Genomic DNA, 26074 nt, shown 5'->3' on the forward strand with positions numbered 1-26074 from the left:
ATTTCATTGGCTTGCTTCACTTGGTAGTGGTTGCTTTAGATACCTGCTAAGCATTGAAGGTAAAAAGGAATGTTGGTGGTTGGTTAGGTTTTTACTCATTCAGCAAATATTTTTGAGGTACCTATGGTGTACCAAGGAATCTGTTAAGCATTGGGGATACTGTGGTGAACAAGCCAGCCATGGTTCCAGTCTCCATGGAATTTAGAAATTTTTAGTGATTACCTCTGAATGTTCTAGAACCTTTTTCCTACCTTATTTCTTTTTTACCTAAATTTCCAGAATTTTAAAAAATTGTATTTTTCATCAACTAAACAACTACACACTGAATAGAAAGATCTAAATATCACGAAACAAGTGAATGGTCACTTCACAAAACAACTGAAAATAATCTTAACTCCCCAGGTTATTCTTTTCAGACACCCTTGCTGCCTCTGATCACTTACACAGGGGTTATTTTACACAGGTGATGGTAAATGTGCATCTTTCACTTCCCATTGCTTTGTGTCCCTCTCATTTTCACAGTTGTTATTCAGTGATGTTCTGGAATTATACTAGAGTGTCCTTGGAAAAGTCAGCTGAAACAGAAAGGTGTGGACTTATCCACCTGTTTCCTGTGGCCGGAGATCCCACTCTCTGTCATCTTAGCTTTTGTGTTTTGGTTTTTTTTTCCTGTTAGCATAAATACAATGGAAATCTCAATTTCTGTCACCTTTTATTATCAGTTCTCTGCTGCAATCCCATGACAGTTTTAGTCTTTAATTTTTTTAAAAATGCCTGGAGCCAAATGAGGAAACTTACATCCAGGAACTATGTTTTTGTTTTGTTTTGCTTTTTCCCAGGTTTGATTTTTTTTTTTTTAGGTGTTTTGGTTGTTGGTTTTTTGGTGTGTGTGTTTTTTTAAATATATTTTTATTGATTGCAGAGAGGAAGAGAGAGATAGAAACATCAACGACGAGAGAATCATTGACCAGCTGCCCCCTGCATGCCCCCTACTAGGGATCAAGGCCACAACCCAGGCATGTGCCCTGACTGAGAATCAAACTGGGACCTCCTGGTTCATAGGTTCACACTCAACCACTGAGCCACGCTGGCCAGGCAGTTGTTGGTTTTTTAATATGTTTTTATTGCTGTTAGAGAGAGAAGAAGGGAGAGGGAGAGAGAGATAGAAGCATCAATGAGAGAGAAACTTTGATCAGCTGCCTCTTGCACGCCCCCTACTATGGATCATGCCTGTAACCTGGACATGTGCCCTGACCGGGAATCAGACCAGCAACCTCTTGGTGCACAACCACTGAGCCACACTGGTCAGACTTTTTTTTTTTTTTTTAATGAAAGTCACATTAAAAGTCAGTGCACAGTAACCATTGCTCCCATTAATGTTGATGTGAAGAAAGAGCTCTGCCCCCTCCACTTTCCAGCAAGCATCTGCCCTGGGCCCCTTCCTTTGCCTTCCCCACTGATCTTACCTACCAGAAGTCTTTGCCCTTTGTACCTTATCCTGTGGTTCCTTGTTTTCTTTACTACTCTCATTTTGAAGACCATTTAGGGGCTGTGGAAATCTCCAGTAAGTTGTCAAGTTAAAGACTTAAACAAGTAAAGCAGCTTATTTTTTCTTCACAGACGTGACACTGGTTTGCATGGTAACAGGTTGTCCTTCTCCAGGCACATAGTTTTCTCTCTCAGGGCTCCTGTCTCCTCTCTCTTGCGTGTTCTGTTGTTTGAGCCTTAGGTATTTTCACTGGACCTTTATGCCTTCTGCTTGCCTCTCCTACATACATGTGTTTACTTCTATAGTTTGTCCTTTCCCCACCAGGACTATAATCATTGTTTGCCTTTGACTCAGTCATGTTTCCTACAGGACTAAGCTTTTCTGAAGAGGAGTTCATGATCTATCCATACAAAAACAGGCCTTATTCCATCTTACCCAAACCCTCAACGTTTTTATTCTCCATCCCAGCAGCTGGTACAGGGCCTGGCATTCCAGAAGTACTCAGTAAATATTCTATGGGATGAGTGAGTGAGTTATTTCCCTTAGACATTACCATTTTGTCTTCTTCACTCACATTTTGTATGTCATTCAGGCTGCTGTTACCTTAGTTACCATTGCCCAGCCCCAGTTCAGGGCTCAGCCTTTCCCACTGTTTAGTCCCTTCCTCCTTGACCACCTGCCTCCAACCTTCCTACTTCAGCCTGCCTTGCACCACAAGAGCCCCCGTCCTTACCCATCAGAAGGTGTTTTGTTTTGTTGTGGGGTTTTTTTATTGATTTTTTACAGAGAGGAAGGGAGAAGGATAGAGAGTTAGAAACATCGATGAGAGAGAAACATCGATCACTGCCTCCTGCACGCCCCCCACTGGGGATGTGCCCGCAACCAAGGCACATGCCCTTGACCGGAATCGAACCTGGGACCCCTCAGTCCGCAGGCCGACGCTCTATCCACTGAGCCAAACCGGTTAGGGCCCCATCAGAGGGTTTTTGGTGAAACATTTTTTCATGAGCTTCAGGGTTTGTTGCCATTTAGTTTCTTGACACCATCCCCCGTTACCTCTCTCCCCTGCTAAACCCTGCCAAAAACTTGGATTCAGGCAGGGAAGCAGAGCTGACCACCAGCTCTCCACTCTACCTCTGAGCAGCATATGCTCATCCCCTGCCCTGAACTAAGTTACATTTAGCCCTTCTTACAGTGTGTGACTAAAGAGTCACCTCCATACACTTCTCAGATTAGCCCCACATGCTCTCACAGTCTTTGTAAACTCCAGTAGTGGTCGGCCGCAGAACGAGAACAGTGATGACACAGCCCTATTTCCTTTTATCTCAGACACTTCCCAGCAGGGAAAACCATTCATTCATTCGCTCACCAAATGTTTCTATGCCTGAATCAGATGCTAGGATACAAAAATATTTTAGAAGTTAATGACAGTCATTACTTTCCCCAAAAGCCCTCCAAAGTAGATACATTCATTTTTCTTAATTTTGTAAATGGGTGAGATTTGGTAGTGCTCTGAGAATTAAAGTACTTTTACAAGAAGTCCTGATCTTCCAAGTCATTCTAACTTTTTCTTCATATCTAGAATAATTGCGTAGGCATCAAAGATGTGTGTTCCATTCCAGTCTGTGTAGGATCGCAGAATCCTAATGTTTAACTTCTCCAGTCTTAGCATCTTTTGTAAGCTGAAACTAGGAATTTCATCATTTTTCTCCCCCCTGTGTTTTGATCTATTTAAACCTTTTAGATTTTGGTGACCAATTTGGATTTCCACGATGAACAGAAGCGCCGGAACCTCAATGGGACACTTCATGAGCTCCTCCGAATGAACATCGTCCCCATTGTCAACACGAATGATGCTGTTGTCCCCCCAGCTGAGCCCAATAGTGATCTCCAGGGGGTAAATGTGGGTAAAATGCTCCGAAGGGTCGAGCATGCCAGAGACACTAACGCCACGCGGTGCTGCATGTACTAACACCGGAAGCCTGGTTCTAACGAGGTGGAAATTGGGAGTGAGTGGTGTCCTGACCAGTGGGGCATAAGCTCTCCTGGAGAGAGAGGGTTTCCTTCAACGGGGTTAGGTGTGATCGCGATTGAAGCTGCTGTGAGCATGGCTTTTGTATGTCAATGGATAGAAGGGTGCATGTTTGGAAAGGGGGGTTGCCAGAGGGATGGTGTTTTGCAGACCGAGGAGCCTGCAGAGCCTGGCTGGGTGTTTCTGTGAACTTCCTTTTGAACTGTGTCGGTCACTCACGACTTCTCACCTGCATTCCAGGTTATTAGTGTCAAAGATAATGACAGCTTGGCTGCCCGGCTGGCTGTGGAAATGAAAACTGACCTCTTGATTGTTCTTTCAGATGTAGAAGGTACAAAGTAACGCCTTTTCCTTTTATCCAGCCTTTGTTGTAAATACGACATGTGTGAGCATGGGTTTCCCTCTTTCTTTGAGCCCTTCTGATCTTTTTTTCTATGGAACATTATTTTCTGAGCCATGTGGTGTGATGAAGGGTTTTTATGGCTCAGAAGAAGGTGGGGGAGTCTGGGAGATGCACTTGAAATGCTGAAAGATTGTCATTTTCCAGCACTTTCATTTTGTTTTTTATAACAGCTTTATGGAGAATTGATTCACAGACCATACCATTCACCTATTTAAAGTTTACATTCCAGTGATTTTTTTAGTGTCTTCATACAGTTTTTCAACCCTCACCACAATTTTAGAACATTTTTATCCCCACCACAAGAATCCCATCCCCATTAGTAGTCACTGTTCACTTCCCCAGAGACTCTCCAACCCCACGCAACCCTCTGTTGATTTGCCTGTTCTGGACATTTTATATAAATGGAACCATACACTAATACTGCTTTGAACCTTTATGTACAAGTGTTAGTGTGGATGTATTTTTTATTTTACTGAGGAGCAGAATTGTTGGATCATAAGGTATAACTCTTTGAAAGAAGTTCCAGACTTTTTTTCAAACCATGTATATACCATTTAGCCATGCAAACCATTTCCAGAATAGTACAAAATGCACCCTTTTACAGTCCTACTCACAATAGACAAGGGCTCTTGTTTCTCCATATCCACAACACTTAACTCTTGTCATCTGCCTTTTTTATTATAGCCATCCTAGTGGGTGTAGAGTGGTACATCATCTTATTTTTTATCACTTTCAGTTTTTAATGTAATTCATGAGACATTATTTTAAATTGGAGCCACTGCAGAAAATCCAGGCTATGTGGCCAACTTGGATTATGTATTACTTCCTTTCTCCCTCCTCAGGGAGAGGCCCCTCGTGGCTCCAGTTTGACTCTCCATTCACTCTTCCACTTTGCTGAGTTGTACCCATTTACATTTTGACCCGTGAAGAACATGAGCTGTGTCAAAAATAGGCCAAATCTACAGGATCCCCAAAGCTCCCTATTACATTCCCAGGAAGTCAGAAAAGCCTGTTTAGTACCCAGCCCACCCCCAGGCAGAATAACCTGTGCCAAGGACATGGCTCATGCTCTGATGCTGGCAAACATTCACTTACTAAGCTGGTTATAAAGTATGCAAGGTGTGTCCTGAAGCTGTTCCTCAGGGGGGTGGACCCCCGGAATCCCCCATCCTCCTTCCTGGGTAGAGCTGATGGAACAGCAGAATCCTTCTGGATGGGTTAAGTACAGAGTGGTTGGCAGTGCCTGGGAGGCCTCTCTTGAGGGACATTTACTTCCATTAAAGCAATATGATTGACCCTTGTTTACTTTTTAGGCCTCTTTGACAGCCCCCCAGGGTCAGATGATGCAAAGCTCATTGACACATTTTATCCTGGAGATCAGCAGTCTGTGACATTTGGCACCAAGTCAAGAGTGGGAATGGGTGGCATGGAAGCCAAGGTAAGAATCTGGTGCCTTTACCGCCTGTAACAGTTATAAAGCCAAAATACCATTTTATCATTTTCACTTTTGTAATTCTTTACGGGCTAATGGTGCACATGCTAGGCATATACACAATTACATATGCACATATCTAAATATAGGCTTAATGTGTACCTGTATTTAGTCATGTTTGTGTATGCTTTTTTATTAATATTCTGTATTATATAAAGGGTATTTATATTGTAAACTCCTTAAGGGCAAGGTCTGTATAGTTTTCATAATTCATAAATCCTCTGTTATCAGCTCAAATATTTTTTTGATGACATCTTGCAAAAATTCTTCTCTGCCATTAATTTTTCTAAGAAGTTATGCCCTTAAGGTACAGCCCCATATGTAGCAATGGTAGAGATGAGGACAAAAGCCCCATTCACAAAAGCTAAAAGTTCTCAGCTTCAGACTTGGCCAAACACCCGACGGGACACTGAGTTGAGGCTCAGTGCGTCAGATGTGGACATGGGGAGTCCCAGTGTAGAGTCTTGGAGAGAGAACACGCTGAGCAGGAAGGGCAGACTGGCTCACCTTTAGGCAGCACACGCCACGGTTGGACTGGAAAGAGTGATGGGCTGGGTGTGTTTTCAGAGCTTCTGAAAGTCTTTTGTATCCTTAAATTGCTCCGTATCACATTGTATTTTAAACTTTTTGCAAATTTAAAGTGCGGGTGACAAGACCCTGCAAAGGTCTGAGTCTCATCTTTGGGTCTAACCTCTCCTCTAGGTGAAAGCGGCCCTCTGGGCTTTGCAGGGTGGCACTTCGGTGGTTATTGCCAATGGAACCCACCCGAAAGTGTCTGGGCATGTCATCACAGACATCGTAGAGGGAAAGAAAGTTGGCACCTTCTTTTCCGAAGTGAAGCCTGCAGGTAAGTGTTCTTCATGGAGTCCTGTGGTCGATGATCGCTAGTGACACCATGACTTAGATGGGACCGCAGGCTGAGCTCTCGTTCTGGGACCAGAGATCACAAAATTGTTGTGCTGATGTTAGGAAATACGGTGTTTTGAACACTATTTGAAAAACAATTTTGCTTTGCTTTTGTAAAATTTACCTAGCCTTCCTAATTAGGCCTCCTAATTCTCTCTAAAATCACTAAGTTAAAGACTATAAGACCATTTTATCAACAAATGCTGTGCTAGGCCTGGGCTGGATGCCAGAAACTAATAAACATGAGAGACGCCTTTGTGCTCTCACGTGTTCACAAAGATAGACCTGCATCACAATCTATGTTCAGACATGTAGACTTGTTAGGAAATGTCAGCCAAAGTAGAATTGAACAATGGAGACATGAGTTATATTGTCTACCCCAGAAGTGCAGGCAAGTTTCTTGTGTTTATGCCTGAGTTAATCTGGTATATCCTTTTGCCATTTTACTCGTCAGAGTGATCTCTGTATGTGCAACAGGCATAGCAAGATACCAAGTGTATGATCCGTGCATGTGAGGAACCTATGCATGTGCTGAGATAGTGACAGGGAACTGCACTGACCGTGATCTGATATTTGCAAATGTGCTTGCAGGCCCTACTGTTGAGCAGCAGGGAGAAATGGCTCGATCAGGAGGAAGGACGTTGGCCACTTTGGAACCAGAGCAGGTAATAACCAACCTAGCTGATAGCTCTGTTGTTTTCAGAGTGAATCATGCTGAGGTTTAGTGCACAGTCAAGCCTGCTATCTCCCCCTTTGTTCCTTGTGTCCCCCAGAGTTATCTGGGTTTAGCAGCAAGGCCTGGCATGCTCAGAAGAGTAGATTTAAAGGAGCAGGCATGCGTTCTTCTTGAATAATATTTGCTTGTTTAATTTTCACCTTTTTCTAGAGATCAGAGATTATCCATCATCTGGCTGATCTGTTGACGGACCATCGCGATGAGATCCTGTCAGCCAACAAGAAAGACTTGGAGGAGGCAGAGGGTAAATAACCTGGCAATTTGGAGTCAGTTTTAAGGAGGGTTTTGTTTAAGTCTTATATCATACTCTACTTAAAGTCAAGATCGTTATAGAAGAAATCGTATATTCTGTATATTATTTATTGAGGGTTGGTGGTTAATGTTCATTGGGCTCTTTCAAACTATACACACTACTCCCACCTCCTTTCCAAGATGTTCCAGCACAACCCCTATAGGAGCTTTTTCCATTCCATACATGGCTATTATGGCAATTTCAAGACAAAAAAGGAAAAAGATTGAAGACCTCACCATTTTAGACATTCAGCTAACAGTTGATAGCATCCTCCTATATAATAAAAAGCTAATATGCAAATCAACTGAACGGTGGAATAACGGGTTGCTATGACGCACACTGACCACCAGGGGACAGATGCTCAATGCAGGAGCTGCCCCCTGGTGGTCAGTGTGCTCCCACAGCGGGAGTACCGCTCAGCCAGAAGCCGGGCTCATGACTGGTGAGCACAGCGGCAGCGGGAGCGGGCCTCAGCTGGCAGGCGGACATCCCCTGAGGGGTCCTGAACTGTGAGAGGGGCACAGGCTGGGCTGAGGGGACCCCCCAGCCCAGTGCACGAATGTCGTGCACCGGGCCTCTAGTTTCTTCATAATTTTCTGTGTTGCCAAGCATTGCGCTAAGGGCTTAACAGACAGAATCTCTTGTGCCCTGACCAGGAATCTAACGGTGACCTCCTGGTTCATAGGTCGATGCTCAACCACTAAGCCACATTGGCTGGGCCGACAGGATCTCATTTTATCTTTGCAATATAGCACTATGAGGTAGCTACTATTATCCCGATTTTACAGAGGAGAAAAGTGAAGCCGTTTTCACATGCTTGAAACCATGGCCAGTGACAGATCCAGATTTAAACCAAATGGTCTGTGTCTGTAAAATAGTTGTAGAATAGTTTATGCAGCCTGTGATGAAAGACAGCTAGCTCATCTTCTAGTGTGTGGTCTCCCCAGATTTAGCAACAGGCCCCAACAGAAATGCCCTCAAGGTGCTAATAGTAGAGGAGTGAGATGGCTGACAAATAAATATGTAGAGCCAGGTAGGCCCTCACTCTGTCTAGGCCTTTTCCTAATTCTCTGTCCTTGGCACCCTAAAATAATGGGGATTGGTTTTAATGGGATTTTTTAAATTTTCTCTTGAATAAATGTGCCTTAAATTAAACATCCAAGTTAGTTTTATGCCCTTCAAAGAAACCTTGCAAGGCTCATCAACATTATTTCCATTCCTTAATACTGTTTGAGCCATTGCTTTGGAACTTCCCTGTAGAGTTTACATCTGGTCTTTTGAGTTTTTGTAGTATTGGAAAGTCATAAAATAAACTCTCAGAAATGGAAATCTTTGATGACATCTTATCCATTAATTTAAAGTAAAAGAAGTAAGACCCACAGAGGTTAAAGCTGTTTTTCAAAATCATATGACTCGTGGTTAGCATCCCAGTTATCTCTGGAAATTCACGAGACCACATGGTGTCTTCAGAACAAAGTCCTGGGTAGCCATGAGCATGGTAATCCCCTTTCACTCAGGAAGCCCATTGCAGGAAATGTATCCCAAGAAAATACTTCAGGAGGAGAAAAGAGCTCTATATGTGATGATTCTTAAAGCAGGATTATTTGTCACACTGAAAACTGGAAACAACCTGAGTGTCTGATAACGTAAGTGTGGTTAAGTGCATTAACTTGTATCAACTCAATGAAATATTTAGTAGTAATTAAATAATTTTTGCAACATGGAAAATGTACATGCATTGTAACGTGAAAAACTAGAGTGTAACATTTAACATGCACTATAATTAAAACTTCATTTTTAGCACATGGGAAAATGTGAAGAAAATTCATTCATATATAGTTAAATGATATTGGTATTGTTTGATAGAATGATAGTTTAATTTCTTTTCTTAATATAAGGTTTGTTTCCCCCCTCCTATTATCTAGCTGGCTGTGGCTATTAAAAAGAAAGGGAAATTTTTCATAATCTCATGTCATCATTAACCACAGTGATGATTTGTGATGTGGGATTCCATATGGTTTTCCTGAGTATATATTCATGCATGTATTTGAACATGTGTATGTATAGAGAATCACTCCATGCATACTGTTGTATTTAAATTTAAAGAAAATTTTACTTGTTAACTTAAAATTCTATTTAAGTTTTTATTTTAAAAGAAAACATCTTCATTGCTTCTAATCATCCTATCTAATAAAGAGGGAATATACTAATTGACCATCACGCCGTCATAAAGATGGCTGCACCCACAGCTGAGGCCAAGTTCCCATAAGGAGCCTTAAGGAGCAGTCAGCAGGGACCTGAGGCTATGCCCTACCCAGCCTCCGTGGGGCTTGACAGGGGACCTCAGTCCTCACCCCCCACCCGGCAGGGCTTGACGGGGGACCTCAGGCCACGCCACCCACCAGGTGGGGCTTGACAGGGGACTTCAGGCTGCACCCACCCCCAGAACCGGGCCAGGGGACCTGAGGCTGCACCCCTTGCCTGGCTGGGCTTGACAGGGGACCTCAGGCCGTGCCCCCCACCCAGCGGGGCTTGACGGGGGGCCTCAAGGTGCACCCCCAGTGCTGGGTTGGGGAACTCAGGCCATGCCCCCACCCAGTGGGGCTTGACAGGGGACCTCAAGGTGCGCTTCCCGTCCTGGTGCTGGGCTAGGGGACCTCAGGCTGCTCCTCTCACCCCAGCGCCAGGCCGGGGGTCCTCAGTCCACGCCCCCCACTATGTGGGGCTTGACAGAGGACCTCAGGCCGTGCCCACCACCGAGCGGGGCTTGATAGGGGACCTCAAGGTGCACCCCCAGTGCTGGGTCAGGGGAACTTAGGCCGCACCCCGCCCAGTGAGGCTTGACTGGGGACCTGAGGCTGCACCCCCCTGCCATTGGGGCTTTACAGGGGACCTGATGCTGCACCCCCCTCCCGGTGCTGGGCTGGGGGACTTGAGGCTGCGTCCCCCCTGCCTAGCGGAGCTTGACAGGGAACCTCAGGCCATGCCCCCTACCCAGCGGGGCTTGACAGGGGATCTCAGGCCGTGTCCCCCATCTGGCGGGGTTTGACGGGGGACCTCAAGACATGCGCGCCCCTGCCCCCCCCCCCGGTCTGGCTGGGGGACCTCAGGCCATGCCCCCTGTCCTGGCATCAGGCCAGGGGACCTGAGGCTATGCCCCCTGCCCAGCAGGGCTTGACAAGTGTGGGACTGGCCTGGTCTGGATCTAGCCCAATGCTGGCGGGGGGGAGGGCTGGCCAGGTCTGGGTCTCACGCGATTTTGAGGTGCATGTGGGTGGCGGGGACTTAACTCTGGGTCCCGTGGTAAGCCCCAGACTCTGACAGGAGGAAGGTTTTCATATACATAATACTAATTTTCTTTCATCTCTGATACTTCTATTATAGAGAAAGGGCAAATAACAATATTAAATTATTTCCTCTAATTAATCCCCTTTTGATGTGCATGAATTTCGTGCACCGGGTCACTAGTTTCTTATAAAAGATTAAAATAATGCAGAAACATAGACAGCGATCACCACTGTTCTGGATGCCTTCCAGACTTAGAAACATGTCATGCTTGATCAATAGGATCCTACCATACATACTGTTTTGTAGTTTTCGTTTTTCACAAACTATTCTCCCTATCATTTAATATAGCTATTTATGTTAACTGTATGGTAGCCCACTGCCTGATTTTATAGGTGGAGCCCAGTTTCCCACTATTATAAAAATGTTGTGATAAGTATCCTCCTTACACGCAAGTTCACTCATGCAAATGATAAGCTTCTGGAGCTGAACTTGCACAATAGGAGTACGTTTACATACCTTTATATGGCGAACTATTACCCCTCAGAAAAGCTGTATAAATGGCCTGTCCTTGTTTTCCGGAGAGCCCCTTAATTCCATGTCTGTCCAAAGACAGCACCACACGTCCAGTAGGACAGTTGCTGCTGCCCAGGTCTCCTCCTTTATCATGCATTTTCACACCCCCAGGGAGACTCGCACCTCCTCTGCTGAAACGACTGAGCCTCTCCACGTCTAAGTTGAACAGCCTGGCCATCGGTCTGCGGCAGATCGCAGCCTCCTCCCAGGACAGTGTGGGGCGCGTTTTGCGCCGGATCCGAGTTGCCAAAAACTTGGAACTAGAACAAGTGACTGTCCCAATCGGAGTCCTACTGGTCATCTTCGAGTCTCGCCCCGACTGTCTACCCCAGGTATGTGACTAATGCCGAGATAAATCTCCCAAAGGTTCTTTTTTTTTTTTTTTTTTAAGTAAGAATGTTTTATCTTCCCCCACCAAAAAGTAAATTTTTTTAAAAATATTTTTTTATTGATTTCAGAGAGGAAGGGAGAGGGAGAGAGAAGTAGAAACATCAGTGATGAGAGAGAATCATTGATTGGCTGCCTCCTGCACACTCCCCACTGGGGATCGAGCCCACAACCAAGGCATGTGCCCCTTAGTCGGAATTGAACCTGGGACCCTTCAGTTTGCAGGCCAATGCTCTATCCACTGAGACAAACTGGCTAGGGCCAAAAAAATAATTTTTGAGACTTTATTCTCATGTTGTTCTTAAGGTAATTTATGTTGCTGGTTTTTCCAATAATTCTAAAGTAGGTATTTATATGTGCATTTTACAATTGAAGAAACTGAAGTTTATAGAAGGTAATAGTATTGTGAAACTTATTAATGTGGATCTGGGCCTTAAACCCAGATGCATCTCCCTTACCACAGAAGCCCACTTCCAAGTATCCTAGCTCACTAGACACTTTGTTCCCTCACCCCAGAGTCCCTGCTAGCCTCCTGCAGGTCCTTCATCTCATAGTTGGTTTTGCCCATGTAAAAAAGGGCCCTTTATTATCAGTGTGTCAGATGGCTTCTGAAGATACATCTTAGAAAAAGAATGTCTAGCCCTAGCTGGTTTGGCTCAATGGATAAATTGTCACCCTGAGGACTGAAGAGTCCCGGGTTCGATTCTGGCCAAGGGCACATGCCTGGGTTGCGGGCTCGGTCCTCAGTGGGGGGTGTGCAGTAGGCAGCCAATCAATGATTCTCTCTCATCATTGATGTTTCTATCTCTCCCTCTCCCTTCCTTTCTAAAATCAATAAAATATATTTAAAAACACACACACACAAAACTACGGTACATCTACACAATGGAATACTAAGCTGGTATAAAAAAAAAAAACACACAAAAAAAACCAACAAAAAGAATGTCTAGTACTGATATACACTATACTGTAATCCTCTTTCAGGAGTCTGACATATCACAGGCTCATGTTGAGAAATCATGTATTAAAAAGCTTGCCAAGCAGCCATGGTCTTGTTGCCCTAAACTTTCTCCCAGAAATCTGAGACCACCCCCCACTGGACTGTCCAGTACGATACCAGCTCTTTCTTTGGACAAGCCACGAAGTCTCAGGGAGAAAGTCTATTTAAAACAAACAACCAGCACTCTTTACTCCATGGCATCTGTGACCCTGGGAGTCCAGCATGCTCTGTGGAGGATTCTCCTTGAGGACCTAAAACCAGCCTGTTCACCATCCAGCCCCTCTGACCTGTCTCAGCAGTGCCCCAGGGAGAACTGCACAGCTCCCTCTGCTGGTAGAAACGAGTCCTAGTCTCTGTGCAGCAGTGTTCATGAAGTTTCTCTGCTCCCTTTTAGCCACACTAGCTGACAGTTCACATGGTAAAGGTTTCCCCTTTGGCCAACTATAGCTGAGTTTCCTTGCTTGGATAGCCTCACAGATTCCTGAATCCTAAAAGTTGTATGCAGAATTCAGTAGGTTTGTGCATTTATCTGGAGAAAGTACATAACTTTTTTTTTCCAAATATATTTTATTGATTTTTTACAGAGAGGAAGGGAGAGGGACAGAGAGTTAGAAACATCGATGAGAGAGAAACATCAATCAGCTGCCTCCTGCACACTCCCTACCGGGTATGTGCCCGCAACCAAGGTACATGCCCTTGACTGGAATTGAACCCGGGACCCTTGAGTCCACAGGCTGACGCTCTATCCACTGAGCCAAACCAGTAAGGGCAAAGTACATAACTTTTATGAGGGCTTCATGAACAACAACAAACAAAGATTAAGAGCCACTGATCTGGAGGTGAACATATTCAGGCACAGTGTTTTTAGGAAAGTGTCTTTTATTACTTTAAAAAAAAACCAGGAAGGTTCTCCTTTACCCCAGGAGCACTCAGAAAGTTAAGCTTCAGGCCTTGGGTGACCTGGAGGTCAATGACTGATCCTCCTCCTAGATGTCCTGCTTCTTCCTTCCTTGACAGGCTGTGCTCCGTTCCCAGCATCTCTGCCAGAGCTGGCGGGAGCCTGGTCCTCTCCAGGTTCTCAGCATCAGGTGTTCAGAGCTCTCAGCACAGTGACAGGGCCAGAGTAAGATGTGACCAGCAGTGCTGCCCACCCTCTGCTCAGCAGGTGGAGCAAGCACCTGGGTCAGGAGACAGCTGAGCATCCTGTCCTCCACTGTGGCCACCTTAGGGAGGGGTCGTGTGACCCTGGACACTTAACTCGGGTTACTTTGCTGATGGTGCTAAGGAAGACTCAGAGTTTAGTTTCTAATATCTGGGTGCTTTGGCTGAAAGTCAGGGTCTCCTATTCCGAAGATTAAACAGGATAGGCCTTAATGTAGTGATTGACACTGCACTCGGCACAGAAAAAGTGCTCAGTGAGTGCTAATGTTACTGTTACTATTACTGCTTTTCCCTTTGGCTCACTGCTCTCCCCTTTGATCTGCAGGTGGCAGCCTTAGCTATTGCCAGTGGTAATGGCTTGTTACTCAAAGGGGGGAAGGAGGCTGCACACAGCAACCGGATTCTTCATGTCCTGACCCAGGAGGCTCTCTCGATCCACGGAGTCAAGGAGGCCGTACAGCTGGTAGGTCCCTGAGAATGAGCCGTGTCGGGTCCAGAGGAGCCAGGTCAGGTCTTTGGGTATTTGAAGCAAAGCTTAGGCCATGTGCGTCTGAGCCACTTCCATGGGCAGGCTTAATTGAAGTGGCAGCAGGGCCCGAGTGTCTACTTACATTGGACAGTGCCAGATGGGTCTTCAGTGGCTTCGGAAGGATACTCTCACAGAGCTGTGTCCCGGCACCATTGACTTCATGAGAATGCCTATTAGCCCTTCATTGTCTATGTCATAGGGCAGCAGGTGCACTAGAGTGTGAGGCCTGGGTTCTGCACACTGGCAGTCATTTAAGCCAAGTCAGATGAGATGAATTTTTATGAAAGTTTGTCATAAACGTCATGGGAGCATGTAAATATGAGGTCATGCTGTTATTATTATTGTTGTTGATGTTATTTTAACCATTGTCTTATACTCCTCAATTGTCAAGTAGAATTTCTGAACTAGATAGTAAGAGCTGCAATTTATTGAACACCTGCTATGGGCGAGGCACTTTCTTATCTCTCACTTCATCCTCTCAACAACCCTATGAGAAAAATATCAATTTTAGGCCCATTTTATAGATGGAAAAAAATAGTCATAGAGGTTAAGTAACTCACACCAAGTCACACAGTCTGTAGTGGTTTAGATTTGGACTTAGGCTGGCTCCGGATCCTTCCTGTTCCATCGAGGCTACTTGCTCCCACATTGCAGGATTCTTTGGGCTGCTGGGAGAGGGTCTTCAAAACTGCTGCATCACATGTTCCCTGATGAGAGTCTGGGTTTTTCTCATGGCAACATAGTGGTGGATTCAAATCCCATCTCTGCCACCTCCTAGCTTAATTCAGAGGCTTCTGCTTCCCTCCTTCCTATTGATGTACAACATATATGCAGTAAGTATGCAGATCCTATGTGATTTTGTCCATATGTACATGTACATGCACATATATAACCACCAGCCATATCAAGATACAGGACACTTCCAACACCCCAGAGGCTCCCAGGTCCCCTTGCCTGTCAGTATGCCCCCCACCACCAGGTAACTGCTTTTTACTTCTTTCACATTCAGTTTCTTTTGCCTGTTATCGAACTTCATATAAATGGAATCACACAATGCACTCTTTTATGTTGTATTTCTTTTGTTCATTTGAAGTCCATGAACTTCATCCATGTTGTTGCACCTAGCAGTAGTCTTCTCTGTCACTATCGTGTAGTATTCCATTTACATGCATATACTAGTTTGTCCTTTCTTCTGTTGACGAACATTTGGGTTGTTTCCAGCTTTGGACTATGCAGATTCAAGTTGCTGTGAGCATTTTTATAAACATATATTTGTATTTCTCTTATAAGTAACATGACCATATAGGGGACAATGAAAAATCAAGAAGATAAAACGATGCCCACAATGTCAGTGTCCTAACATAAGCACTTTCATTAGCCCAGCCAGCATCCCAGGGTTGAGGTTGTCAGCAGAAGCCATGAAGAACCAGACTCCCTAGCAAGACCCAACTTGTCACTAAGGCTGTGGTTAGAGAATCACCAGGGCAACCACTTTCTCTTGTGATCCTCATCACATGGCATAATCTGTGCCTCCTCTAATTCCAGAGGTGGCACTTTTACCTCTCCTGGCATTTAAAAAGTTATCTGCCCAGTGTATGGCTGGTTGTGTCCTAGCCCCGTCTTCCCCACTAGATTCAGAGCTGCTGGAGGCAGGGACCGGGTCCTGCCTGTGGTCATGCCCAGCAAAGCACTTAGTTTGCTGAGTTTGGTGAGCATTTGCAGGACAGCATTGATTCCCATGATCAGGGACTAGTCTTATTTTGGAATGAGTTTTCACAGTGCCTGGTTAGTGCTCAGGAGGTGCAGACATGTGACTGTAACGGGGATGTTGCCACTTCTGTATTTCATGGGGTTAGAAGATACCCTCTTTATCCTTTTATTCTCTACCTCTTCAGGTGAATACCAGAGAAGAAGTGGAAGATCTTTGCCGACTAGACAAAATGATAGATCTGATCATTCCACGCGGCTCTTCTCAGCTGGTCAGAGATATCCAGAAAGCCGCCAAGGGGATCCCAGTGATGGGGCACAGTGAAGGGATCTGCCACATGTATGTGGATTCAGAGGCCAGTGTTGATAAAACCTCCAGACTGGGTGAGCTGGACAGGGTCCCCTGTTCTACAGGCAAAATATTTGTGAGATCCTCTGTGGCTCTGGATCATGTTAATCGAAACAACTCTTTGTTTTCTTTCTTTAGTCAGAGACTCTAAATGTGAATATCCAGCTGCCTGTAATGCTTTGGAGACTCTGTTGATCCACCGAGACCTGCTGAGAACACCCCTGTTTGACCAGATCATTGATATGCTGCGAGTGGAACAGGTAAGACAAACCCATAGGATCGCACCATTTCCTGCCTCCCACGTGGAGACAGAGCCTGTGGGACTAGACCAGGAGCATCTCCACAGCAGTGAGGCCATACAAGAGGCAGTATTTTTGAGCATCTGCTATGTACAGAGCTCTGTGCTCAGTAGACAGAGGAGTAAGATGACAGGCCCCTGTCTTCTGGCAGCCCAGTGGGTGGGAGAAGCACACACACAAATAGCTTCACTACCAAGTGCAATGTGTTAAGTGCTAAGAGGGATTAGAGAGAAGACAGACCGCATGGCAGCCCATTGAATGGACTGTTTCTGGCAACATTTATTGAGGTGGCATAGTTTAAAGTTTGTGAATCTGAACACATTCCTGTTTGGATTTGATTTGAAAAGAAATGTTCTCAAACCAAAATGTATTGCATCCGCCCCTCCACAAATGTCTTCAATTACTAGTATTAACCCAACTTTACCTACTTAATACAGTGGTATTGGGAGTCAACAATTTGTGTAATATCCTCTTTTTCTGAGATTATTTCATTAAGGTTATAAACAACCAATACCAGTAAGTTTCCAACATAAACGTATGCTCCATCTTACATTCTTATTGCAAGGAAATAGATGCTCCCCAGACAAAAATGGACAGCCTTAGGTTTTCCGTCAGATGTATCGGATGTCCTGGCGTCCTGGCAGAGTTCTGTGCAGCAGCTGGGAGAGTGACTGCTGGCCTTGGTCGCTTTGACCTGCAGCACGTGTTCCTTCCCTTCCATCCTTTCCTGGAAAAGAGGCTCCAGTCAGCTATAAACGTGGCACGGACTTAGTGAGAACCTGGGAGCATTGTTTGAAAATGAAGATGCACCTCACAAATTACAAGGGAGTTAGGGTACATGCTCACTTATGCTGGGCCTTCCTTCACAGGAGTGGCCTCTGATCGGGCCTGCTGTTGTTCCTGGAAGAGGTGTGAGCTTGCTTCCTCATGTGGGTTTCTGTTGTTGCCCCTGGACTTCCTCTATTCCAGGTGAAAATTCACGCAGGCCCCAAGTTCGCCTCCTATCTGACCTTCAGCCCCTCGGAAGTGAAGTCCCTCCGAACTGAGTACGGGGACCTGGAGCTGTGCATTGAGGTGGTGGACAGCGTCCAGGAGGCCATCGACCACATCCACAAGTACGGCAGCTCCCACACGGACGTCATCGTCACGGAGAACGGTCAGTGCCAGATGCTGCAGCGGAGGCGCCTGCTCTCTCTGCCTTCGTCTCCACGGTGGTCCTCCTCTCAGTGCCTCCTGGCCTGTAGGAAACATAACTGAACAAACGGATGATAATGCTGGCTGTCGGTTGCATATGCTGCTTTGCTGAGTGCTCTCCCATCTGTTACCTCATTATAGAGTGATAGTGGCCCCGTGGGAGGAGGCAGGAAAGAGACTATTAGCTCCACTGTAAAGATGACTCCTGCATTAGAGGCGCTACCGTTTAATCCACACAACAGTCTTTCCAGGTTATTGGAATAAACCCATTTTACAGCTGAGGAAACCAAGGTTCAGGAGAGTAAGGGCAGAACCAATGCCACAGTCATTCATTCACTCTACAGATGTGTATTGCAGGACATGCCTGGGTGTCAGGCCCAATGATAAAGCCAGTATGGGCCTCCTCAGGGAATTTACAGTTCTCTTGGGGAATCACAACAGCGCTAATAGTAACAGCTAACATTTACAGAGCACCTACTATGTGCTAGACTGTGATGAGTGCTTTATGGATGTCAGTTCATCTTATTCTCTCCACACACTGAGCTAAGTCATTGTCAGTCCCTGTTTTACTTAGGCACAGAGAGGTTCAGAAACCTGCCCAAGCTAGTGGGTGTGAACTTGGACTTCAGACTTAAAGACTCTGGGTCCAGAGCCTCTAAATAAATAGTGTAGCTGTGAGGGTGCCTCTGCAGTGGGCGCTCCCAAGCAGCTACTCTTCCCACAGCAGTGACTGATGAAGCCGGTCTACCTTCTTCCTCTTTGGATTTTTCACAAATCGATGTTTAACACACGGGGAAGCCCTTGGTGCCTGGACCCTGCCCCAGTCAGTCCCAGGTGAGGGGCTGGAAGCAGGGTGTTCTCTGTGGGTCATCCTAACTCAGTTCCTTTTTCTGCTGCAGAGAAAACAGCAGAGTTCTTCCTGCAGCACGTTGACAGTGCCTGTGTGTTCTGGAACGCCAGCACCCGCTTCTCTGATGGCTACCGCTTCGGGCTGGGTAAGGACTCTGGTCATGGGAGAAAGGACTGCTCTGTGATTGAAGGAGCATGATGAGGGTGGAGGAGACAGCTCACCTCTGTGGTCACATGCTTGGTCAAGATAAGAGAGACAGAGTTGTGGGAGGGTGGGTACGTGAGAGAAAATCATAGCTGATAAAGTCCTATGCTCTGGGTGTTCCACATATTAAGAAGGTAGGTACTTGTATTTTCTTTTTCATAAATGGGGAAACTGGGGTTCAAGGAAGTGAAGTAACTTGCACAAAGTCACACACCTGGCATTCAAACCCAAACTTGTGCAAGCCCGAAGCCCCAGTCGCTCCCACCGCAGTGCAGGCAGACCACAGCCTGTCTCCATACACAGGTGGTAACAGGTGTCTGCAAAGTCCCTTGAGAGCTCTGCGATTGCAGGCTTACTTCTTTAGAGAGACACAGCCAGGTTGCCTCAGAGCTAGGAATTCCCCATGAGGCAGGACAAAGGTGTTAGTGCCTATGCTGGACTTAAGTGTCAGCATCGAAAACAGACAGGTAAGCCCGGGATGCAAGGTTTACTTCTAAAAGCTTCTGAAAGACACCCTTCTCCCCTTCCATCTTTCACCCAAGCATGACTCAGTGGTTGAACATTGACCTATGAACCAGGAGGTCATGGTTCGATTCCCGGTCAAGGCATGTGCCCAAGTTGCAAGCTCGATCCCCAATGGGGGGTGGGGCATGCAGGAGGCAGCCAATCAATGATTCTCTCTCATTGTTGATGGTTCTATCTTTCCCTCTCTCTTCCTCTCTGAAATCAATAAAAATATATTTAAAATAATAATAAAATCTCCATCCCCAGTAGTTAGGGATTTTTCAGACCATCTCTGGTTGTCAGGGGTGCCATTATACAAAGCTTTAATAAGGCATTTATGACACATCTGAGAAGTAGTTTCAGCACTTGAAACATTGTAATCCCTCTGAACTTTTGAATAGATGACCTGCCTAGAGAGAAATAGTTCTCACTGAACTGTTAAAAGTTATTAAAGGGAATTTTACTGTTATTCTTAGTCATTAGACACCTTATTTTTATTTATTTTCTTTTTTTCTTTTTTTTATTTTTTATTGATTAAGGCAGGGGTCCTCAAACTTTTTAAACAGGGGGCCAGTTCACTGTCCCTCAGACCGTTGGAAGGCCGGACTATAGTTTAAAAAAAAAACTATGAACAAATTCCTATGCGCACTGCGGGCCCGGGACGAGTCAGCTGCTAAGCAGGACAGGCAGCGCACCCGGCGGGCCGGATAAATGTCCTCGGCAGGCCGCATGTGGCCCGCGGGCCGTAGTTTGAGGATGCCTGGATTAAGGTATTACATGTGTACATATCTTCCCATTGCCCCCCGCCCCCACTCCCATACATTCCTTCACCCCCCAGAGACACCTTATTTTTAGTTCCCTGTCTCCATTGTGTTGGGGTTTTGATTTAATATCACATCACTTGCACTGAATTTTGTATTCCATGGCCTTGAAGAAGAAATAGCAGCATACGTTTAAGGCCTGAGGAGCCCAGCTTTGAAGCGAAAGTCAAGATGCGGGGAGAGCAAGGGATCCCTCCATTGTCTTTCCGTCCCTGACTCAGAGCAGAAGCTCAGGCTCTGGTTGAGTCAAATGCTTTAGTAACACTGACAGATAATACTTATTGGACATTTACTGTATCCCCAGCACTGTGTTAAGTGCATCACATGCAGTATCTCCCTTAGATCTCCATAATGGATCTATTATTTTACTCATTTTTTTTTAAATATATTTTATTGATATTTCACAGAAAGGAAGGGAGAGGGATAGAAAGCTAGAAACATCGATGAGAGAGAAACATCGATCAGCTGCCTCCTGCACACCTCCCACTGAGGATGTGCCCGCAGCCAAGGTACATGCCCTTGACCGGAATCGAACCCGGGACCTTTCAGTCCGCAGGCCGACGCTCTATCCATTGAGCCAAACCGGTTTCGGCTATTTTACTCATTTTTTAATGACAAAAATCAAAGCACGAGAGATGATCAACGCAACACGCCCAGAGTCACATGGTCTCTACATTATTTAACAATTTGAATGTGGTGCTCACAGGCTCCTTGCCAACCACTACCCCAGGCTCATCCCCACTCGGATCTCCTCACTCCCCTCTGCCTGCAGCACCCTGTACCTGCCCCTCCCCGGCTGGCTCCTCATTGTTCAGGTTTCAGCAGAAACGTAGCTTCTCAGGGAAGCGCTCGCTCCCTGCCCAGTGTGTCCCCCACCCGCCCGCATAGTCTGTCACAGGAGTTCTTGGCTGCCTTGTCCACAAGAACATAAGCCCCACAATAACTGTATCAGTTATTCACCACCTTATCTCCAGGGCCAGTAGGTGCTCAGTACAGTTGTGATGGATATGGGACCCTGCCTCCTCCGTGGGAGGTGCAGAACACTGAGCCAGACCCAGGAAGACTGATGCCCACGTCTGAGCCAGGAGCAAGAGGGGTGGGAGATGAGCAACACCCTTTCATGTATTCAGTTTAGTGCTAAGAATTCCGGGGGATCCTGAGAACTTACCCCTTTCTAGGATTTGAAGAATATTTAGGGAGATGAAACCTCCATACTAAACATTGTTATATAACTCAGAAAATGCCCCAAAGTCAAATTATGGTGCACAGTCCACACACTGAACAAAGAGCAGAGCACTTCTGGTAAAGCACAAGAGAGCCCACATGCTGGGTTTCATGAGAAGAAGGAGGCTCGGCATGATGTACAGAGACACGTGGGGAAATGAAGCTCAAGCTGGCCGGGAGGATGGGCAGGGGAGGGCGAGGGGCTGGTGAGCAGACAGGAAGCAGAGGCAGGAAACGCCACACCCTCATCCGTGCTTCTTTGCAGGAGCTGAAGTGGGAATCAGTACCTCGCGAATCCACGCTCGGGGACCAGTAGGACTTGAGGGACTACTTACTACTAAGTGGCTGCTGCGAGGGCAGGACCACGTGGTCTCGGATTTCTCAGAGCATGGAACTTTAAAATATCTTCACGAGAACCTCCCTGTTCCTCAGAGAAACACCAACTGAAAGCCGCAGAGGAGAGCGGGCGTTCCCAGAGGTCCTCACCGCTGAGCTCACCACAGGACCTCGGCTGAGCCGGTCGCAGGTCCCGCGTCCCGAAGGCCTTCCTGCTGTGGGCTCGTTTTGGCAGCGTTGGTCTTGGCTAATGACACAATCCAGCTCACCGTTTTCTTTTTATTTTTTTAAGTTAGAAAATAATTATTATGGTCCTAGCTGGTTTGGCTCAGTGGATAGAGCGTTGGCCTGCAGACTGGAGAGTCCCAGGTTCAATTCCAGCCAAGGGCACATGCCCGGGTTGTGGGCTCAATCCCCAGTAGGGGGCGTGCAGGAGGCAGCCAGTCAATGATTCTCTCCTATCATTGATGTTTCTATCTCTCCTTCCTCCCTCTCTGAAATCAATAAAGAAATATATTTTTAAAAAAGAAAATATTATGTATAGGGACTTTGCTTAATTGCTCCAAATAGGGACTTTGCTTTGCATGGTCCAGTTTTCTTCAGTGACAGAAACAAAGATAAGGTTTCCGAGGTAGAGGCAATGGAAAAATTATGGCCGCTTCAGTGAGGTAAAGTCTCCCTTGGCATTTGGTTGGTACCAGAGCCAGCCATACCTAATACATGTTTCCACATTTCTTTCATACTCATAGTCATCTTCAAAAAGAAAAGGTCTGGAACTTAGATGAGGGGCATCATTCTCATCAAAAACAATCACCAAAATGGGCCAATCATTTCTGCTGGGAGGTTGATGTGTATTTATTTGTGGAGTAACTATAAGCATTCTGGACGCTCACAGCCTCTCCGGTCCAGGAGATTGGCAATACTCGTGATGCAGTTGGAACCTGGAGCGCAGACAGGAGGTGCAGGTGTCAGGGTGAAGTATCTGACGATTATGCTTGAAATTTTTATACGAATTTTTGTCATCCTATCCTTTCCCTCTAAAATAAAATTAGAGGTTTATTTTAATACTTTGGATTCTTCCCCCTTTTTGAGAAATAAAGTTCTTATGAAAAGCCTGTGTGCCGGATTAATGTTTTCTCCCTCATTGGCTATTCCCCTCTGCCTCCCTTTCCCCGTCTGGCGGCCCTCACAGCCTCACTTTTACACATGGTCTCCCCTGGAAGCTGGTTGGGAGGCAGCCGGGCCCTCGGCCTCGACAGCGCCAGTGCAAGCAGCCCTGGTAGGTGCCAGGGGAGGGACTCGGACTAGACTAGAGGCGGGAAAGGAAAATGCCAGGACTTTAAGGACTAAAAAGCATGGCAATGGTCTGAAGTTGGGGGTGTATATGACATGAGCATGCCACCATTGTGCCAGGTCCGCACAGTGTCCACCTGGATGGCCAGGGCCCCAGCTGACCTCACCTCAGGGTCACCTGTTTCATTGGCAGCTCTCACCCCTCACCCTCCTCTCAGCTCCTGTTCTTGGGGTCCCTGGAATCTACAGCTGAAAGATTTCTGGCCTCATGGAGGCCCTCCCGAAAAAATAACCATCTCTTAACATGCTGCTGCTTATCCTCGGAGGATGTCTAATGAATTACAGTGTCGTGGATCATGTTCCCAGGCTGGCTCTAAACTGCCTCTCGTCCAGACCCCGACACGGTCTGGCAAGTTACCCTGCCTGCAGTCCTCTGAGTGGGGAATTCTGGCATAGTTTGCCTGAAAAGGCAACCAAGTCCCGCCTGGAACTGCATGGCGAATACCACCATCAGTGCACAGCCAAACAACAAATGTCCCTGGCGTCTAGAATAGCAAGTGACCCACAGAGGCCCTCGGGGAAGACACCAAGGAGGCAGGCCTGGATCTGGCCCCCAAGCAAGAACACAGGAGTGAGGAAGTGGTGGGCAGAGACTCAGGCAGGGGACCGTGCAAGCAAAAGTCCAGGCATGGGGGCAGGACACAAGTGAATACTCCCAATTTGGGGCAGAAGTTCACGTGGGTAAACAGGAAAGTGTTACTTCCAAATGGCTGATGGTATCATCTTGACTGGAGTTACTCTTCTTAGGGCAAGAAATGGGGTGGGGTTTGGTCTGAGAAACGCAGCTACAGGCTATATTGCAATAGGTGTTGTCTGCTCTATCCCCCTTATTTTAGGGACCCATCTCTGCATTTGCAGTAATTTGGCTCAGGCTGTGTGGTTCAGGGGAGGGATGCTGATATCCCAGTACCTGGCTATTTTTAGTGGTAGTCTTGTGACCTGGGTCTGAGAAGTCTGTTTCCCTGCTAACAGCGATTGCTTCAGGGCCAGGCATGTGATTAAAACTTGGCCACACAGCGTACTGGTGGAATTGAATTTTTACTGCGGTTATTAGAAAAAAACTCTCTGGAATTATAAACTCTAATTCTCAAGGACTAAAGCTGATAATATCCATCCTTCCACGTAGAGAGACTGTAAGAAGTATCCACACAGAGGAAAGGGAGCCAGGGGACAGAGAGGCTGGGCCCCTGGTTCCATCTGAGCCTGAAACCACCCCTGGACTCAGTTCAATAATTTCCCTTCTTTGCTTAAGCTAGTTGGAGTTGGATGTCTATCCCTTTCATCTTAGAAGACTTGGGATGATGTACTTGGGTTCAAACATCTGCTCTGCCACTTAAACAAGTGACTTTGAGCAAAGTCGCCTGACTTCTGTGAGCCTGTTTCCTGTAGGAATATTGACACCTCCTACCACATAGTAATTTAAATACTTGGCACAGCATGGGCACATAGCAAGCACCCAGTAAACCAGAGAAGGTCACTTGCGGCTTTCAGGTGCCCAACTGTGTGCTTGACTCTGCACTTCACAAGAAACCAGATGTTTCTTCTGTTCCTCGTGAGGCAGTTTTCAGGAGCCGGATTTCCCCATGCCAGCTCCATCTGATCACCAGAAGACCAGCCTTGCCCTCCACAGGAGCAGGGAGGAACAGAGCGCTGAGTTTCATTAAACATTTAAGACCTGGAGTGTGTGGGTGGCTGCTACTGAGGAGGGCATGAGCAGTAAAAACCCTATTTTGGGTCTGAGATACAGAAAGGGGACTGTTTCTGGCAACATTTGTTCAGGCGGCATGGGATAAAAAAATTTTATTGCCCTAGCCGGGTTTGATCCTGGTCAAGGGCACGTACCTCAGTTGCAGGCCCCTAGCCCTAGCCCTAGTTGGAGTGTATGCAGGAGGAGGCATCTAATCGAAGTGTCTCTCTCACATTGATGTTTCTCTCTGTGTGTCTCTCCCCCTCTTACTCTACAAATCAGTGGAAAAATATCCTCGGGTGAGGATTAACAACAACAAATCTATTATCCTCCTACCTCCAGCAGGTGATCATGGTATCCCAACCATCAGGACAGCATCCTAGACAGCAGGAAGGAGAAATAACTGTGAGCAAAATAGTCTTGCCAGCTGCCCCTTCTAAGTGACTTTCCAGGAAGGCCCAACCAATGGCTTAGCCAGAATTGGCTTGTGGCCTCCCCTGTCTATAAGGGATCTGGGCACATTGCAGCTCCAAGAAGTAGGAGTCTATTGGTAGGGGAGGATGGAAACTGGGTAGAGAGAAATTATCCTAATTGATTCATGGAGCTGGAAGTAGGATCGATTAGCCTAAACATGGCTGTTGGGGAAGGAATTGTTTGTGGCCACATGGGCCATTCTAGCTGCAAGGGAAGCTGGGAAATATATTTATAGCTGGGCACATTCCTGTCTTAACAAAAACCAGGATCCTCTTCGTAAGGAAGAAAAAAGGTTAAGTATTGGGTAAGCTGCTGGCACTATTTGCCACAATTATCCATAAGGATTTTCTTGGAAGGTTCTTTTGTTTTCTTGAGCTCATTGATGGGTTTTGTAATTCAGGTTTTGTGGTAGGATGGGAATGCTAAATTGCTCTGTAAGAGATGAAGAAAAGGCTAAATTCTTGGGCAATTCTGGAGAGCAGAGAGTGGGTTGTAGACTTGCCCTAGACCAAGGATCAGCAGGAAATTGGGCTCGAGAAAGCTAATTTCCAAAGTATAAGAAAAGCATCTGTTTTTAAACTGATGACTTGATGGGAGTAATTCTCTTGGAAGCATTTTAGAAAAGGAAACTTGTTATTCCAAAGAATTAGCCAGAGTGACATAGAGGGAAGAGCATGCATTTGGGAGTCATACTGGCCTGCACTGCCAACGAGAAATTATGTGAACTTAGCAGACATACTTTTACTAAAATAAGTCTCAATTTCCTTACTGAGAAAAAGTAGAG

General features: G+C 46.1%; 1 protein-coding gene across 3 annotated transcripts in view; it reads left to right on the forward strand.

Moving 5' to 3' along the window:
• Positions 1–22901, forward strand: part of ALDH18A1 (aldehyde dehydrogenase 18 family member A1) — a 40443-nt gene extending 17542 nt beyond the window's left edge. The window contains exons 6-18 of one of the 3 annotated variants that reach the window (XM_080643050.1): positions 3234–3392; positions 3762–3852; positions 5238–5362; positions 6119–6263; positions 6914–6987; positions 7209–7302; positions 11323–11543; positions 14085–14222; positions 16184–16379; positions 16483–16604; positions 17613–17799; positions 18737–18832; positions 21706–22893. In XM_080643050.1, the coding sequence (XP_080499176.1) occupies positions 3234–3392; positions 3762–3852; positions 5238–5362; positions 6119–6263; positions 6914–6987; positions 7209–7302; positions 11323–11543; positions 14085–14222; positions 16184–16379; positions 16483–16604; positions 17613–17799; positions 18737–18832; positions 21706–21887 (1830 nt within the window). In that variant the 3' untranslated portion in view covers positions 21888–22893. Of the gene's footprint in view, positions 1–3233; positions 3393–3761; positions 3853–5237; positions 5363–6118; positions 6264–6913; positions 6988–7208; positions 7303–11322; positions 11544–14084; positions 14223–16183; positions 16380–16482; positions 16605–17612; positions 17800–18736; positions 18833–21705 lie in introns of all 3 variants that reach the window. The other 2 variants (XM_080643051.1, XM_080643049.1) reach the window with 2 other exon arrangements.
• Positions 22902–26074: the final 3173 nt, after the last annotated feature.

Source organism: Plecotus auritus, assembly GCF_963455305.1.
Source record: "Plecotus auritus genome assembly, chromosome: 9".
NCBI classification, from domain to species: Eukaryota; Metazoa; Chordata; class Mammalia; order Chiroptera; family Vespertilionidae; genus Plecotus; species Plecotus auritus.